The sequence below is a fragment of the Sphaeroforma arctica genome (assembly GCF_001186125.1).
Source record: "Sphaeroforma arctica JP610 unplaced genomic scaffold supercont1.769, whole genome shotgun sequence".
Classification (NCBI taxonomy): Eukaryota; class Ichthyosporea; order Ichthyophonida; genus Sphaeroforma; species Sphaeroforma arctica.
In genome coordinates, this window is record NW_014039789.1 from 28,870 (window position 1) to 43,867 (window position 14,998).

At 42.0% G+C, this 14,998-nt stretch overlaps 1 protein-coding gene across 1 annotated transcript in view; it reads left to right on the forward strand.

Moving 5' to 3' along the window:
• SARC_08499 (transportin-1) overlaps window positions 1-14,043 on the forward strand; it is a 15,058-nt gene extending 1,015 nt beyond the window's left edge. Inside the window, exons 2-16 of the mRNA XM_014297529.1 lie at window positions 1,245-1,319; window positions 2,271-2,774; window positions 3,243-3,371; window positions 3,995-4,103; window positions 4,449-4,623; window positions 5,345-5,594; window positions 5,987-6,109; window positions 7,489-7,629; window positions 8,363-8,524; window positions 9,272-9,412; window positions 10,039-10,167; window positions 10,714-10,879; window positions 11,614-11,768; window positions 12,456-12,668; window positions 13,134-14,043. Of these exons, the coding sequence (XP_014153004.1) occupies window positions 1,245-1,319; window positions 2,271-2,774; window positions 3,243-3,371; window positions 3,995-4,103; window positions 4,449-4,623; window positions 5,345-5,594; window positions 5,987-6,109; window positions 7,489-7,629; window positions 8,363-8,524; window positions 9,272-9,412; window positions 10,039-10,167; window positions 10,714-10,879; window positions 11,614-11,768; window positions 12,456-12,668; window positions 13,134-13,238 (2,577 nt within the window). The 3' untranslated portion in view covers window positions 13,239-14,043. The remainder of the gene's footprint in view (window positions 1-1,244; window positions 1,320-2,270; window positions 2,775-3,242; window positions 3,372-3,994; window positions 4,104-4,448; window positions 4,624-5,344; window positions 5,595-5,986; window positions 6,110-7,488; window positions 7,630-8,362; window positions 8,525-9,271; window positions 9,413-10,038; window positions 10,168-10,713; window positions 10,880-11,613; window positions 11,769-12,455; window positions 12,669-13,133) is intronic.
• Window positions 14,044-14,998: the final 955 nt, after the last annotated feature.

The window sequence follows — 14,998 nt, forward strand, 5'->3', positions numbered from 1 at the left end:
ACCTCGTAGTACATAGGTTGGTAGTTCTATAGGTGCGTATTATTATATTATATATAATATATATTATTATTACTATATATATATATATATATATATAAATTTGTGAACGTATATGTATGTATTTATGTATTTATGAGTATTTGTATTTATGTATCTTTTGATATTCAAATATCTGTATGTATGTATGTATGTATGTACGTACCTACGTGTGTATGTATGTCGTACCTACGTATTTAGGTATGTATGTATGTACTTACTTGTGTAGCAATCGATTTATGAACACACATATATATATGTATATATATATATGTATATGAATATGTATGTTGTGTATCATAGATACGTGAATTTATGTGACAGATGCAGAGTTGCTTGTTCGTATATCAACAAACAATAATATTTGTGAACCTACGATAAGCTTATATAAGTTATCAGATCATATGCATGTATGTATGTATATTTATACTAATAAATAGTGTGTGTGTTTATATATCTATGTATCTATGTATGTTAGTATGTCAGTATGTATAATATATATATATATATATATATATGTGTGTGTGTGTGTGTGTATGATTATGAATACATGAATGTTGTATATATATAATATCTGTAATTATGTGCATGTTTGTGGATTCAATTTCGCTTCGGTATATACATATATCCGGTTTTTTATGTATATTTGTATGTATGTTTTGTATTTATTTTGTAAATATATATATATCTATTCGTGTCTTTTTGTCTTTGTATTCGTATCTTTTTATATAGATGTATGTTTTTCTGTAAGTATGTATATATATATTTCTATTTAATATATATATGTGTGTGTATGTATTTGTTTGTGTGTTGGTTTATATACATATCTTTCGTGTTGGTTTATGCATATCTTGTATGTAGGTTTATGTATATTTCTTGTGTGTGTCAGTAACTTATTTTTATAAATATATTATTGTTTATTAGATGACATGCATATCCTTGATTTATACTTTTGTGTTTCGTGGCTTATAGATAGCATTGTATGTTTACAACTCGCATTTATCTATCCACGAAAGATGAAGGAAGCATATACACTATTCGGCCACCTAGATTGCAACCGTGGCCCTTTGGTCAAGTTTTGGGCTGGCGGGTGTACTATGAATGTTGGTTTCCCAATAAAAATGACTGCCCACTGGACTTGTTGTCTCAGCCATTCCCATGCATTCCCACCTTTCCCTCAACCCTTCTTCCTATCCCACCAATCGCAGTCGCCTGATTTCAACATGTATCTGCTCCACATCCTGACGCAAATGAAGCCAGTCGACGGGGAGGACCCCGCTACGGTATGAACCCCGCGTAACATGCGTAACAGTGCGTGTTTCTATCGTTTAATGGAACATTGGTATCTTCAGCAATAAAAAAAGCATGCTCCCATTTATACATACTGCCAGTATCTGATGGTCTCACTGCGGTGTGTGGTCTTTTAATTGCTTTGCGAAAATCGTTGAAGAACTTTGATTAAACGCTGAACGTGACTGTGCATAGCCTATATGTCTACTGTAGCGTATGGCTTGATTATAGTAAATACAGTGTCCCTTTTGTAGTTTGTATTGTGCATGTCCTTGCTACCTTGCTAGTGTATGTCCGGTGCCATATATTGCATCAAACGTATGTCTGAAGCCACTAATTGCATACCCGACAATGCCTACCAATGAATTCCCGAAGTGCCGAAATGTTTCTCTATACTATCATGTACTATCTATTGATTGTCTCGATTGGCTTTTCATACAACGACCACTTAACAGCTCATATTCAGAAATTGGGTTTTGGGGGTTTGGTTTTTATTATTTTTTTATTAATGTATGCGACCATTTGTCGGAGTAGTATTGCTGGACTAAAAGATCTTTTGCTTGTTGCATTCTCGTTCTACAAGTCGTGAAGAATACTCTTATCGCAAGCTTGGTTTTGTCTTATATTTCAATTATTTTTGTATATCTATATCTGTGTGTATGTGTACGTACATGTGCATGTGCATGTGCATATTTGTGTGTAAACGAATATGTATTTTATTTGTATGTGTATATGTATATGTGCATATATATATGTATATATATATATTTGTATATGTATATGTATAGGTGCATATAGATATATATATATATATATATATATATATACGTGTATCTGTGTGCGTGTGCTTTTGTGATTAGGCCAATATCTACTTCTTTCATTGTGTCCCAGCGAACTCGTACGCGTGTATACCTCCCCTAAAACATCACCCGTTATACTTGTAGACCCAACGCAGAGATGCGCTGCGCTCCTTAGCCGGAATCATCCTGAAGAACAACATACGCATCCGCTATGAGACCTTCCCCCCCAACATACGTGAATACATAAAGATGAACTGCCAGATATGTATTGGCGATAGGAGTCCTCTAATCCGAGCCACAGTGGGCATACTCGTCACCACACTCTGCCTGTACGACAAGACGGTCATGGAGAGCTTCCTGCACAACCTGTGTCAGCTGGTCGACTCTGGCGACGAGTTGGTGGTGGAAGGGGCCGTGGGAGCGCTCAACAAAGTGTGCGAGGATAGCGCACACCAGATCACACAGATGCCATCGCAGCCACTCAACACAGTCATTCCGAAGCTGATCCAGCTGTGTGCGTGTGACAGGCCGCGGGTGGTGGTGCTTGCACTGGGCACGCTTAATCACTTCATCATGAAGGAGACCACCGGCATGATGCAGTTCGCCCAGGCCTTTGCGGAGACACTGTTCCAGCTCGCCAATAACGATGTATGTGGGTGTGCAGTGAGGGGGTAGTGTGTGGGCTGCCATGGTAGCATGTATTGGCATTTGGGTTGTACAACTCTCCAATGCCGTGTATGTTTATTTATTTTGGTATATAGTTTTACTATCGTGTGTATGTATGTGTGAACGTGTGTGGTGTTCTACGCTTACAAGTATTGGCATTCATTGTGTAAGGTAGGGGATATGAGTTGGCGGTTGTTCATGATTTTCACTTCTTGACTGCTGTAATCTCTCCCGAATGATCGCTGGCACGTGTTAGGGAGAAAAAAATATCTGCGCGGATTGCGTATGCATGCATTTCGGAAAAATCGCACAATGAATATATATATATATATATATACATACATATTTATATATATGCATATGTATATATATGTGTGTGTGTATGTATGTATGTATATATATATATATATGTTTATATTTCTATTTCTATTTACATTCGCTCACTTACAGATCACTGAGGTCCGACTGCGCGTGTGTCAAGGAATGGTGAAGCTGTTGGAGGCGAAAATTGATATCCTTGTGCCCCAGATGGACAATATTATACCGTACATGCTCATGTGCACGCAACACCCGGACCAGGTACGTACAGGGGTTTATTGGGAATATCGAGCATTTGGTATTGACAGGTATATACGAACGTACGTAGCAAGGGGGGACATGCATACACATGCTGAGATAGAAAGAGATACCAAGCATACTCGCGCACACAAGGATCCCCACAAGCCAAGTGTATATATCCATGTGTAGATATATGTACAATCGCCCATTTGCATGACGCGCACAAAGTGTGGTCGCCATTAAAAGCAAAAGTATGCATTACTATATGCAGCTTAATTATCCGTAGGTGTGCCTTTATATGACCCAGGCAAGGGGTGCGCGCATTGTACTGCTGGCAGCTGTTGTTTGATTTTTTTATCAAAGTGACTTGAAATGTTTTCAATACAAGTGGTGTTCGGATCAGTATGTGCTCTCTGTCACCGATTAGGTGGCTGGTATGTGTGACTAGTGTGTACGTGGCATCATTGCCTAATGTGTTAGCGAAACTGGCGCGTTTGAGGTGGTTTTGTCGACCCTTGGGCGTAAATTTAGCAGCAGGGTTTAGAGTTTAAACACAAGCTTTGGGTTTATATATATACTACAGGTAGTAAAGGTATACGCTATAACTGCGCCTTATATTACACACCTTTCCCGTTAACCTACAGAAAGTGGCGCTGGAGGCGTGCGAGTTTTGGCTGGCGTTTGCGGATCCGCAGACAGCGTGGGAATACCTGCCGAAATACCTCGACCAACTCATCCCTACACTTCTCAAAGGTACACCCCAAATCAATGCACAAGCACCTGTCTATTGAACCTTAGATTGGAATGGCATTGCCAATACGAAAGTGTGGTGCATAAGTGTCTGACGCGTCCGCGAGTACTTTCCAACTCCTACGAGTATTTACAGAAAGTCAATCGCATGGAGGTGTGTATGTGTAGCTTGTTCTGTCTAGATAGAGTGCAGTGACAGTACCACATTCCGACTTCCGTTACATGCTTCTGCGTACCCATTCGGTACCGAACTATCCGTGCGCCTCCTTCCCAACACCACACAGCTTCTTCATGGCAGGCATGGGTACTGTTACTGACTGACCCATCTTATTCGTCTGCATGCGATAGGTATGCGATACTCAGAGTCGGACCAGATCCTGCTGTGTGCGGATGAGGACAATCACATGATCCCAGATCGAGAGGAAGACATCGCGCCACAACACGCCAAAATCAGCGCGCGCAAGGCGGTGGAAGTGGCCGATTCAGACGATGAAAACGACGAGTATGGGGATGAGAACGATGGGTAAGTACGGTGGGGGCGTGGGAAGGCGCATATGCTCGTGCATTGGGATTGTGGAGAGGTGAATCCGATTGTCAAGTGGTTTGGTTAAGCATAAACGGGTGGTTTTTGCTGTGTATAGGGGTTGTGGTTATAGTGTGCGTATTCGCGATATAACACCCGTCTCAAAGCCATTGAAGCGAACCCTGGACGGTATAGCTATAGACATGCGGAGAATGGGCAGTCGAGAATCATGTGCTGTCAAGATACGTATGTACATGGCATTGTGTGTGTGTGTGTGTGTGTTTAGACTGGCCTATGGGTGTGTACAGCGAGCTACAAGTGTCCATGAGATACACAAGCTGGGCACTAAGACCGTTGAGACTGCGTGTTAAGTAGACGAGAGGGATGGTTGTTATGTGTGATGGGTTGAATATATACCTATTATTAAACCTCTACAACGTTGAGACTGAGTGTGAAGTAGACGAGAGGGGTAGATGTTCTGTGTGATGGTTGAATATGTACCCATTATTAAACGTGTAGAGCGATTCCTTTTCATTCCCCACCCACATGCTGCTATGCACCTCGCATCCCACCTGCGCGAGTTACCAGTCTTAACTTCAACATACCACAGACCATCCGCCATGCCATATATAGTTTGTGCACAGCCGTTGCCTACCCTTGTTTTTCCCCACCCCTCTCCGCCGTTGCCTACCCTTATTATTCCCCACCCCTCTCCACTCAGATCGTTAGAATGGAACCTGCGCAAGTGCTCGGCCGCAGCCTTAGACTATCTGGCGGTGGTGTTTCAAGACCACTTGCTGCCCATTCTGCTGCCGCTGATCGAGAAAGACTTGCAGAGTGAAAACTGGGTGGAGCGTGAGTGTGGAATCCTGGCACTGGGTGCTATATCGGAAGGGTGCATGAATGGCATGCTGGAGTTCTTACCAGGACTAGTAGTCTTCCTGATTGACCACTGCCTGGGTGATGCTAAGGTTTGTATATATATATATATATATATATTGCGGCAGTGTGTGTGTGTGTCTGTGAGGTGTAGTATATGCATGTATACGTCTATCTATTCTCGTGCTTCTCATATCTTCATGAATGGCTTGCTCGAGTTTCAGTCCCGTCAATGTGTGTGTTTGTGTGTCTGTGATAACCGTGCTTGTGGAACAAGACAATATATATGTGTGTGTCCATACACCGCCTCTCACCTGGCCTGTTTCCGCTCCATCTCGTGACACCTTCAGCATACATACCTTAACCTATGTATATAGATAAATACTATCAGGTAGCAGACGATGTGGGGTACCTTACCCGTTTTCTCCGTACCTTCGTCTTTGGTTGCTCACCCAATCCGTTTGTTGTACGTTTTGCTTTGCAGTCAATTGTGCGGTCTATCACGTGCTGGACGCTGTCGCGGTATTCGCAATGGATAGTCACTACTCCGCCCGAGCAGGAAGGACAGTATCCGTACTTAAGGAACCTTATTGAGAAGATGCTCGAGGTAAGTGATGGTACTAAGCAACGAACGTCGTTTTTATTACTATACCACATCTTACTTATAATATAAAAGACACTTTGTTGAGAAGATGCTCGAGGTAAGTGATAGTACTAAGCAATGAACGTCGTGTGTATTGCTATACCACATCTTTACTTATAATATAAAAGACACTTTGTTGAGAAGATACTCGAAGTAAGTGGTGGTACAAAACAGACAACGGTAGGTAAATTACAATCCCATATCTTTATTTTGAAAGGAGTCTTATTGAGGAATTGCTCGAAGGAAGTGGTGCAAACGAACACTGTAGGCCGTGTTTTATCTTGATTTTGTGTACGATCCTAACTTAACAGTATTGGCAGTCATAGTAACTTAACAACAGTCTTAGCAGTCATTGTAACTTAACAACAGTCTAGGCAGTCACAGTAACTTACCAACAGCCTTAGCAGTCATCGTAACTTAACAACAGTCTAAGCAGTCACAGTAACTTACCAACAGCCTTAAAAGTCATAGTAACTTACCAACAGCCTTAGCAGTCACAGTAGCTTACCAACAGTCTTAGCAGTCACATTAGCTTACCAACAGTCTTAGCTGTCATAGTAACTTAACAACAGTCTTCATAGTAGCTTACCAATAGTCTTAGCAGTCATAGTAACTTACCAACAGTCTTAGCAGTCATAGTAACCTACCAACAATCTTAACAGTTATAGTAACTTACCAACAGTCTTATCAGTCATAGTAACTTAACAACAGTCTTAGCAGTCACAATAACTTACCAACAGTCTTAGCAGTCATAGTAACTTAACAACAGTCTTAGCAGTCATAGTAACTTAACAACAGTCTTAGCAGTCGTAGTAACTTGACAACAGTTAAGTTGTTTGAGACTGTATTCGATCGCTCAGTGGAATGCCACGTGGCAACAACACAGTACTGCAGTGGTCCTAGTTGAGCGGAGTCTACGCTGATTTGCGTGTGGGTAATTATAGTAAACTCGCGCGTCTGTGCGCTTTTACGTACTCTCAGTCTTATATCAATACAAGTAGTACAAACGAAGGTATTTGGCAAGGTGTTATCGGCCCAGGGATGGATTGGTTGCTCATGCTGATCATTGGCTGTCTGTCGTTAAATCAAATCTATTCGTACCCTCGTCACTGCACTTATCATGTGTGCGTCGTAGTCAACAAGGAGCGAGAGCTAGAAATTTCATCACTGTTTCTGGTCTGTGAATTAATTCGAAACTAGTTTCCTCTTCGCACTCACTAATTTACAGGCTTAATGCGTCGTAGACAACAACAAGCGAGTGCAAGAAGCTTTATCACCCTTGCTGATCCGTGAATTAATTCGAAACTAATTTTCCCTTCCCACCCACTGATTTACACGCATAGTGCGTCTTAGACAACAACAAACGAGTGCAAGAGGCTGCATGCAGTGCCTTTGCCACACTGGAAGAGGAGGCGGGCACACGCTTAGTGCCGTATTTAGACGACATTCTCAAGTACCTGGTAGCCGCGTTTGACAAATATCAGGTGAGTGTGCGTGTGTACACTTGATCTTACCGAGTGTGTTTAGTTACGTACAAGTGTGTGCACTTGATCGGTATCCAGGCAGGTATACATGCTGTTGAGTGTGCTTCTAACACACTTGCCAGGGACGAGTGCACATCTGCAAGTGTCAGCTGATGGAAATACGTTTATGCTTATGCAGACGACAGTGTGAGGTGTGCACGCGATTTAGGGATTTAGGGTTTAATAAACCCAGTGTTTCTTGCTGATCTGATGCCGGGCTGTGATCATTTCTTATTAATGACTGCCGTGCCTGTGTCTCCAAGAGAGTCTCTAGTTTGTGGTGTGCGTGTGGCTCCCTCGGGTGCGATGATTGTTCGGATATGTGACATGTACCTGTGCCTCGCCACACCCTCTCTCAAGCGCATTGCTACCATTAAAGTGACCCTCGGCACATCCCGTGTGTGACGTGTTAGTTCTATACGACGTGCTTGGTCGCTCACATGCTATCTGTGGCAATTCCATTAAATTCTTATCTGGTGCATCTTCTGGACACCGCCGATTAATTCATTGCGACGCCGATTCATGTTTCGTTCATGAATAACCATCATCAGTCTGTCGATTTGATCTAGACTGCATTCTGACAGATCTAGTCTGTTTTTTAACTAGATCTGACTGGCTGACTGGGTCTTCAATTGATTTCCGGCACTCCTGCCAACGTTTCTATTTATTTTTCCCCATTTCGATTGGTCGACAGCACAAAAACCTGTTAATTCTATACGATGCGATTGGCACGCTCGCCGATTGTGTAACCAGCTGCTTAAACCAACCGCAATACATTGAGGTGATCATGCCGCCCTTCATTGTCAAATGGAATCAATTGCCTGACGATAGCCGCGACCTGTTTCCTTTACTCGAGGTGTGTGGGTGGGTGTGTTGTATGTGCGTGTGTGTGGCCATAGAATTTGAGTTGTAGGACGCAGTTAAGCTGTTGAAGGCAATAGGCTACGCAGGCTATGTGTAGGTACTAAGGAAAGTAAACTACGTGCAAGTACAGAGGAGTCGGTTGCATTCTAACATGCACAGTTGCCAAGGGAGATCTACTCAATCATCGACCATACGTTATACGCTGTTATCGGCCCATGCTTCACTTGTCTATCATCTGCTTGTCGCTTTTTGGTGTACATAGAGTGTGTCTCTGTCAAGTGATTCCCCATCGTATCGTATATGGGTTTCTTCTTTTCGTTGTCAGTGCGTTTGGTGATACTGTGCGTTATGAGTTACACTCGTCATCGCTCACCCAAATGTATGTTTGCTTGTCAATTGGCCATGTAGATACTCTATCTAGTTGTATGTTTGTTTGTCTATTGGCCATGTAGATACTCTATCTAGTTGTATGTTTGTTTGTCAATTGGCCATGTAGATACTATATCTAGTTGTATGTTTGTTTGTTGATTCTGCACTGTAGCTGCTTGTCTGATCGTATGTATTCTTAATCTTTTCTATCGCTATTTTCTCATCAATATTGACACTATCTGTTCACATTTCCTTTACCTACTTTTTCTCATCATTATTGACACTGTCTGTCCCATTCCTTTTACCTATTTCTTCTCATCATTTGCTTGCACTGTCTGTTCCCATCTAATATATATATATATATATATAGTGTTTATCTAGCCTGGCATCTGCACTGGGCATCGGATTCTTACCCTACGCCGAGGGAGTGTTCGAACGGTGCAATCGGCTGCTGCACTCAACCCTGCACGCCTACCAAACACTCTCGCAAGACCCTAATGCAAACATCGTGGTATGTCTATGCCTGTGTATACACGCTTGGTACACTATGCTTGTACACAGTTGCTGTGGGTGTGTGTATAATCTGCTGGAGTTGGGTGACTACTATAGCGCAACCGACTGCTGTATATCATTCAGCGAAAGTGATTAACGCTCTCGCAGGATGCTGTATCAAGTGTTGTTACATGTATGCACAAAGCTGTTGTGATAAGAACTTCTTGATTGCCTCGTTAGATTTGTGTACATACCTTTGCATATCTATGTATCTATAGTTCATCTCTAATTCTTTGAAAATACAGCCACCAGATAAGTATTTTACGATTGTGGTATTGCATCTATATATATATATATATATATTATCTTAAATTCATTGTAAGAGATAAACACCTTATGGAATGTGTCATTGGATCTGCATATGTATGTATGTATGTTTATGCATAAGTACATGTATTATAAGTATGTATATGCATATGTATATGTATTATATGTATGTGTACATGTTTTATATGTACATGTATCATAAGTATGTATATGCATACGTACATGTTTTATATGCATATGTACATGTATTATATGTATGTATATGCATATGTACATGTATTATATGTATTGCTTATCTTTGATGCATTGTCTACACAGCCACCAGATAAGGACTTCATGATTGTGGCATTGGATCTGCTGAGTGGGATGGCAGAGGGCTTAGGTTCCGATTTAGAAAGTCTGGTGGCCAACAGCCACCTGATGTTACTCATCATGGAGTGTATGAAGGTATGTGATCTCATCTGTCACTGTCTGTTACACTTAATAGCATGTATGAAGGTATGTGCTATCTCACCTGTCACTGTCTGTTACACTTGGAGTGTATGAAGGTACTCCCGATCTCAGATATGTGATTATTTCTGATTCTAACCTGAATTTGTTGGGCGTTCAACTACCATGACCTACTATGTGTATGTTCGTATGTTTGTCTTTGTGACTCTTGACCTTACTTGTGCTATGAATCAGTTCTGTTCGCTTTGCTTGTGCGTTGCACTACAGGCACGATTATACAAATGCACAACTACTTCACTCTTATATATCGTATATGATTCATCCTCACACACGCATCCTCTACACACAAATACATCGCACCATGCTCTACGCTCATATATAAATATTGTGTGTGTGTATTTATTTATATATATATATGTGTGTGTGTATCTATGTATATATATGTATATCTATATATATGTATCTATATCTATATCTATCTATATATATCTATATATATATATATGCCAGTGCTCACACACGGCATCTCTTTGAACACATTAGGATCCCGTACCCGAGGTGCGGCAGTCCGCCTTTGCGCTGTTGGGTGATCTGACGAAGGCGTGCTGGCCCCATGTGAAGCCTCACATCCAGGTGATACTACCGTGTGTGAGCCAGAACTTAGACACCAACTACATCTCTGTCTGCAACAATGCCTGCTGGGCGTTTGGTATGTACGCGCAGACCCCCGTCGTGCACGTTGTTGCTATTGATCGTGTGGCGCAGGAGGTATCTTAGATATAATCCATGCATGAATATATGCTACTCATTGAGATAATATGCATGTATATGCATGTGTGTGCTCATAGACATTAGATATGCAGCTTTATGGTCAGCAAGCCATAAATCCGTCTACAATGATGCCTGTTGGTGTATGGAACATGTACACTTTATCAGTGGATGCAGAAAGTGAGTGTTTGTTTGTTTTTCGGAGAACGTGTTTGACTCTTGCTGTAGTTTATCATTCTCAAATTTTCGCTATATCTATATGTATCTATACCTATATCTATCGAGCTCTCTCACTATATATATATATATAGGAGAGCCCGTTGATCAAAAGGGTCTGCTTATGGTATGCCAGACAAGTCCACGATTCCGTGTATAATGCCAGTCTACATACCATTGTGTCTTGCTGTGGCGCATGTGTTTGTGACGCGTATGGTTCTCTCTAGGCACGCGTGCATTTATCTTCATTGCCGCAATCGAGTCCAGTAGACGTCCGGTACTCTCCATTCAGTTTGTATCATCTCTGATACTTCGCATCGTAGCCGTGAAGCAAGGTTTTATGCCATTCTGTTCCTGTGCATACACATGTCCACTTCCTATTGCCATGTCTATTCTATAATCTTGTCTCTTCATTCAGCCCATTGCGCGTCATCCTTCTCACATCCAACCATGCAACAGGTGAAGTGGCCATGAAATTTGGGCCGGAGATACAACCCAGTGTTCCCGTCATCCTGACACATTTAGTTAAAATTATCAACCGCGAACATACGCCTAAGACCCTGATTGAAAACTGTGCTATCACCCTCGGCCGCCTTGGGCTGGTTTGCCCTCGTGTAAGTTGTCATGGTTACGCGTGTTGCGGTGTTGACTGTATCATTTGGAAAAAAATGAGAGTTCAAGATCTGAATTATACGGGTTTAAGTTGGTGTGTTTTTTATTAAGTCTGCATATGTTTCTGGTTTAGTAATTGAATATCTTTAGAAATCTGAATATTAGATGTGGTACTTCCTTTCATGTTTAATCATCCGGCAGTCTTCTGGCGTACACAGACATAGGCGTAGGCTGTTCACGTACCTCTTGCGCATACTACTCACACTCGAAGAGCATACGCACCCGGCACTGAACATGCTACACCCATTCGCGTACGTGCACACCTGGCACTGTGTATGCGATACACACGTCCCCATACCCATACCATGCTACTAGCACGCATACACGCGCTTGTAAACGAGACTGCCCCACGTAGCTGTCCATGTTACAGACCAGCGCACACATGTATATGCGAAGCACCACCGTCATGTGTGTTACACGCATAAATCTACATATAACCACTTCTGCAGGAGGTTGGGCTTCCCCCGGATTGTATGGTAGTTATTCGTGTCTCTGATATTACCAACACACGAACACACACATATATATTTAATGTTTATTGTATTTATTGTATATACATATATATACATATATATATATATATACTTGTATTTACATATATATATACTTGTATTTACATATATATACAGGAGGTTGCTCCTCACCTGGAGCTGTTCATGCTGCCGTGGTGCCAGTCCATGCGCAACATTCACGACAACGGCGAGAAGGACTCGGCTTTCAGGGGGGTGTGCCACATGATCATGTTGAATCCTGAGGGCGTAGACCGCACATTCCTGTGGTTCTGTGACGCGGTGGCCTCGTGGCAGAATGTCGAACCTGATTTGGATGATATGTTCAAAACGGTATGCAAGCACTTTGGGGTTTTCATGGGTGGGTGTGTTGGCGTTATCTGCATCTATTTTGGTGGGATGTATTGTGCAGTGCGTATTTGTCTACGTTGTTGGTTGTGTGTGTGTGTGCCGTTTTTTGACCTGAAAGAGATGTTGACAGCGGTGCATAAGCCTCGTTTGTTTCATGTTCGTGAGCGTATTGTTCACAGTTGTTAGAACAATATGTCTCAAATGGTGCGCATGCCTCCCTGGCGCTTTTTCGTGAGTGTGTGCGAGACCTTTAAGACGGCGTGTTGCTTGCTCTGATCAGCACTGTGTATTACTTTTTGTCAATGGTCCTACGAATGTGTACCTTCTATACCATCAACCAATCTTTCATGTGTATTATGTAACTTTAACACCTGTGAATCCGAAGACAGACTTATCTTGTACCATATGGGTTGCTAACTATATCCTCTCACTCCCACCCTTCACCAGATCCTCATGGCTTTCAAGCAACGTATCGGAGCTAACTGGGACTCGTTCTTCATGCAATTCCCGGATGTGCTGCGGCATCGGTTGCAGGAGAAGTATGGGCTGTAGTTTCGCGGCATGGTGGTGTGCATGTGATACTTGAGCATCAGCTCCCATACAAGTACTGCGTATGAACACGCATCGTACGGCTGTGGGAACGCGAGAGAGGGATATATCTCTGCGTGTATTAGCGGCAAGACAGTCGTAGCTCGGGCATAGAGTCGCAAACAATAGTGACAGTGACTGGGGCAAGAGTGGGGCTTGGTGCCCTCATTCGAAGTGCAGGACAACCGGAGTCCGGCTTAGCATAGTTTGTTACGTGGTATATATGTAGATATCATTTCGGTGGTTTATTAGTAAGTGAATAGTGTGTAAATATAAGTGTGCAAGAATGTCTGTGACTGTGCGTGTGCATGTGTGTAGTGTTGTTAAATAATTAGTTAGATGATCGTAGATTGTGTACCGAAGTGAATATGTACGTGACGTGGTAATTGATAAGGACTCTCTCTGCCGCCCCGCTGACCGTCGGCAGTAGGTAGGGAGTGCCCGGTCAAAGTGATATATACATGTATGGACCTCGAACATGCGAAGGCCTGTTCGGAGTACAAGTAGGCCATGCATGTTCCAGAATATAGATTAGTGTGGGTAGTTCGAAATTATGTTTGCAGCAGCTCGTGCGGAGCGGTTGCTATCGACTCAGCGATGCGAGGGAAGAAAGAATACGTTAAAGCAAGGCTGAAGCACATACCTAATGTGGGTGCTCTTGCTCTTGGTTGCTCGTCGTTTAAAGGGCTAAAGTTTGAGTCTTGGTGTAACCATTAAAGTGGTACAATATATTACAATGGAAAAGATTATGTCGATCGATCAGCTCAACATCCACTGTCATTGAGGCGGTAAATCACATACGTTCTACTAGTTACATTCTCAATATTTACAATTGTAAGCCTAAAAGAATTACCCGTGGTTGATGCTGAAATATGAAGATTTAGATGATTCGTAAAAATGTAGATTTAAAATATATTATCAGCATTCGGAGTGTTGTATAACGACACTTAATATGCGTTTATATACACAGGTGGTTAGAATGGGTTTATGACATACAACTGTATAATCCGATGACGACGAATTGTCGAAACATTTCATCTTGAATTGGGACGACTGCATCGCTAAAAAATGTACAGTCGAACTTGTGAACCATATGCTCGATATATAGTTATGATAGTCAATTACAATAACATTTGTGTCTATATCGTGATCGATTGTGATAGATCGGAATATATAAAAGAAGGAATACTGACTATACTAACAAAAAGTGAATCTAGTGAGGTACATAGGAGACAATAGCAAGCTGAAGCCTATTCAGGTTGATTCTTTGACAGATATCACTAGACATGGTTTCAATCACGCAATATTACTAGCAGCATCGCTCGTTCTAAGTGACTATAGGGTGAGAACGGGAATGCCCGTAGTATTCTTCTGTGAATGGTTAGACTATCATGCGCAAAACACGAGTTGCACACCAACCAAAGATGTCCGCTGATAATCAACGAACAGAACTTTGGGAAGTCGTGATCAGAATTTTTTTATTGCTAGAGCGTATACTGCTGTCTTCGTCACTTTGATCGCTCAGACCCAAATCGCAGGCAGCAATGATATTACACTACAACAATGTAATTTTTTTACTAAGTATTGAGAGCGTGCTATCTGCGCTGGATTTGAACTGTCTGAGCGCACCTGCAGTCAACAACTTACTGTGTACTACTCTTAACCTCTCGTGTAGAACCCAAATTAGACTTTTAGACTGAAGCAAACGGGTGAATGTCATCAAA